We start from the raw sequence: 3,561 nt of genomic DNA, 5'->3' as shown, positions 1-3,561 counted from the left end.
TGAAGATAGGAACCACATTGGTTCAAAAAGGTCACGTGTCAGCTATCAGGGGAGGTGGTTTCAAGATCAAAGAGTGTAGACATTTTGGGGTTTTCTGAATAAACGGAAGTGGATCAGCTATATTTGGAACGTGACACATTTTAAGGGCCTAATTGGACTGATTTTCAGGGAGGAACGGTCATAAATAGGGGAAGTCAGGGCAGGCAAAAGGCTCCGCCACCTCAAGATTCTAACGTCACTTATGCTTATGAGCTTATGCTTATCAGCTTGCAAACCATTTTCCAGTTCCAGCAACTTGTTTTCTTTCACTTTAAGCTACTAATTTTAGGATTAGTTAGCTTTTTGTTTAGTTTTCGCCTCCGGCTACATTGTTATTTTGTTCCAGACACTGCTGCTACTTTATTTCATTGATGCAAGTGGCAATTGTGTTTACTTTTGATGCTTGGCTCTCCCTTGGTCATTGCAAGTTTTCACTATATTCATCCTTAACATGGAAGGCAACCTCCAACCATCTTTGCAATCCTCCCAAAGGGTTGTAGAACAAATTTTCCAGTTTATAAGTCAGGAGTTGGGCCCTATGGTCTAATTCATGCGTGGACCACATCACGGTCTTGGCACGACATAGCATCCATCCTACTTACAACTTCTTGTCAGGAGTTGAACTCCCCTTGGAACTTTAAGGAGGGAACGTATAGCTTTCTGAAGTCAAATTGAACCCATCCTTTTGGCAGAAAAACTAGTAACAGTCCAAAGTCAAATTACATATAGCAAGATTAATGTGATGCTAAATGCTACATTCTTAAAAGACATACTCTAAACACGTCGCCGTAGAACCCGTGCAAGAAAAAAACCAGAAAATGCTCTACTGGGCCTGACACATAAAATGGGAAGTATGTTCCTGCAACTCACACGGATGACGGATTGTAAAGGGTGTGAGTAATGCTGCCATCTCTTTTCCACCTCAATTACAATGTTAAATCTCAGTATTCTAATTTCCAACAGAAATGGTAAACTTCACCGTCATTGTTTTGCAGTGACTTCTACAAGATTTAAGCTTCATAGATTTCAAGAACAAATATGCAACTCCTAACTATGTATAAGGATTAGCCACTCTACTAAAAAAATAACAGCTGCATACCGAAATCATGGAAGGCTTTTCAGGTATCCGTCACAACAGTATGACTCACTGATAGCATGAGAACCACCTTCGAAGCTTTTTGATGCTTGCTTATTCGTTCGAGCAATCTGGGCAAAAGAACCTTAAAAACAAAACCACACCAATTGAATCATCTTTTCTTTTGTCTTTTTGGAAAAAACCAGTTGAATTATCTAGAACAACAAATCAAATTCTTTTCAATCCATTTTATACGGTGTTAGTTTAATTTGAATGAATCTAGAATGGGATGCTCATGTACATAATTTACAAGTATAATTATCATTCACCAATTGAGGCTAAGGAATTAAAATCCTTCCTAAACTCACTGAAGGGAACCAAACACTACCATACTTTGAGTAAACAAAAGGAGGAATGGAGCAAAAGCTAAAGCTGCAATACTCATTTACGCACAATAGCAGATATAATTCAATTCAGTCATTCATTCACGTACTCTGCAATACAATTCAATAAATATACCTGTTTGCAATCATTTGGGGAAGAACACACATCTACTCATTCTTCCAAGCACACAAAATAAATGAGAATCCAAGACCACCTGGTAAACTAGACTCCTTAAAACTCTGAGCTAAAGGCCAAGGCGGTATAGAGGAATCAGGAAATGTTTGGCTTGCCCACAACTTCTCAGCCGACAAACAAGTTTGGAACATGAAAACTGCATTCCCAAAAGTGTTACCAAACAGCCAGTTATAGACATCCCAGAAAACCTCTACTGGGAGACCATCAATCAGAACTGTTTGATTTCCCCTAAACTTCCAACGGAGTCGCTTCACCTGCATCACAGTCTTACTGTCTACACGAATCACAAGAGACGGATCGTTATCACCAACAGTATCACACTCTATTGTGAGACCATGAACAGGCCCATTATCACAGAACTGGGCCTTGGTACCAAAAACCCTCTTCCCAAAAATGTGTTCCCTCTTTGAAATGAGCATTGCATTGGACAGTGAAGGGTTTGCATTAGTCTTCTTGAATGCTTCTTTTTTGAGATCCCCCACAAGGAGAACCATCTCCCCTTTACAAACCACTGCTAAGTAGTACCCATCCAAGGGCTCCGGCCCAGATCCGAAACTGGCCGAAGAAATGTCCCAATACATTTCAATTTTACAAGACTTGACCTCCACACACTTGGACCCTTTTCTTTTTGAGAACAAAGAAGGCTTTAGATCAACCTTACAGAGACATCGATTCAACAAATCTTGAATTTCAACACTCAGGCATTGACCCATCAAGTTCTTGCCCCATGTAATGGTAACCAAGCACGATTGACCAAACAATTTACACTTATACAGGCACGTAAGTACATTCTGTGAGGCTTTGCTCACACTTGAACTTGAAGCATCAGCTACTTGAACACCATTTTCACCAAAACAAGAAGGGAAGTCCCTCATTTTCGCCCAAGATTTGCTCAGTCTCTTTTTTTTTGCTCGGCAAAAGAAATTTATTAATCTTTGAAAGGAAATGAAGATTAAACGGATCAATGGCACAATGGCAAACACCACCCGAGACCCAAGATTTGCTCAGTCTCTCCTTATAATACTCTTGGACAACAATTGGGTTTAACGGTGATGCAATTGAGCAACAAGAACTGATGAGTGAGAGATGAAATCAAAAACCCATTTGCCAAAATTGCCCTGAAATCTGTTTGGTGCGAATGAGCAAGAAAAGGAGGACAAGATTGTCATACCAGAAATGATCTTTGAGAGACGAAACTAGAAACCCATTTGCGGAACTTGCTCTCAAATCTGGTTGGCGCTGCTGCTCAAGGATTGGATCTTTGTGATGGTTTACAGTTTTTGTTTTTGGTTGGTACGGGCCACCAAATAACCAATAATCATCGCTGGAACCGACTGTTTGCGAGGAGAGGACAAAAGACGTTGGAAATTACTGGAGTTTTTGCGGAAAATAGGGTATGCCATGACGAAAGTAAAGCTACCTAAACAGAGCAAATGAACAAATAAGAATGCTGAAGTTCAAAAAAAAAAAACAAGTACAGAGACCACAGTGGTAAAGAAAAATACAGAGAGAATTGAAAAAGCTGTTTTTAGGAGTGGAGTATCTTGTTTGGAGGTTTCATTTCAATTTTCAGGGCTCTTCTTTTATTCAGGGGGTTTTCCGCTAATCAAAAAATTGTAGACTACATCTTTCAATTCTTGGGTTTCATTTTTATTTGGATTTTTATTTAAATTTTTGCGTATTTGTTAGTTTTGTGTTAAATTTTCATGTATTAGTTTGTTTCAACAAGATGAATCGAAAAAGAAAAATTATGACTTTAACAAATAAATGTGTCAACAAATACCAATAATGTGTATGCAGTTGACAGCAGTAATTTAAATTTAAATTTTCTGTGAGAAATTCAATTCGAATTACAATAGTCCGAATTG

At 38.7% G+C, this 3,561-nt stretch overlaps 1 protein-coding gene across 1 annotated transcript; it reads right to left on the bottom strand.

Moving 5' to 3' along the window:
- Positions 1-898: 898 nt before the first annotated feature.
- On the bottom strand, positions 899-3,214 carry LOC131321616 (uncharacterized). The gene is made up of 2 exons (XM_058352502.1): positions 1,634-3,214; positions 899-1,259 (listed from the first exon to the last, which is right to left on the bottom strand). The coding sequence occupies exon 1, from the start codon at positions 2,566-2,568 to the stop codon at positions 1,666-1,668; it is 903 nt and encodes a 300-aa protein (XP_058208485.1). The 5' UTR covers positions 2,569-3,214; the 3' UTR covers positions 899-1,259; positions 1,634-1,665.
- Positions 3,215-3,561: the final 347 nt, after the last annotated feature.

This window comes from Rhododendron vialii, chromosome 4a, assembly GCF_030253575.1.
Source record: "Rhododendron vialii isolate Sample 1 chromosome 4a, ASM3025357v1".
Taxonomy (NCBI): Eukaryota; Viridiplantae; Streptophyta; class Magnoliopsida; order Ericales; family Ericaceae; genus Rhododendron; species Rhododendron vialii.
This window is presented reverse-complemented; position numbering and strand designations above follow the sequence as displayed.

What these genes read in the sequence shown, in the direction of transcription:
- LOC131321616 (XM_058352502.1), bottom strand. Translation starts at nt 2,568, where the DNA reads ATGAGGGACTTCCCTTCTTGTTTTGGTGAAAATGGTGTTCAAGTAGCT.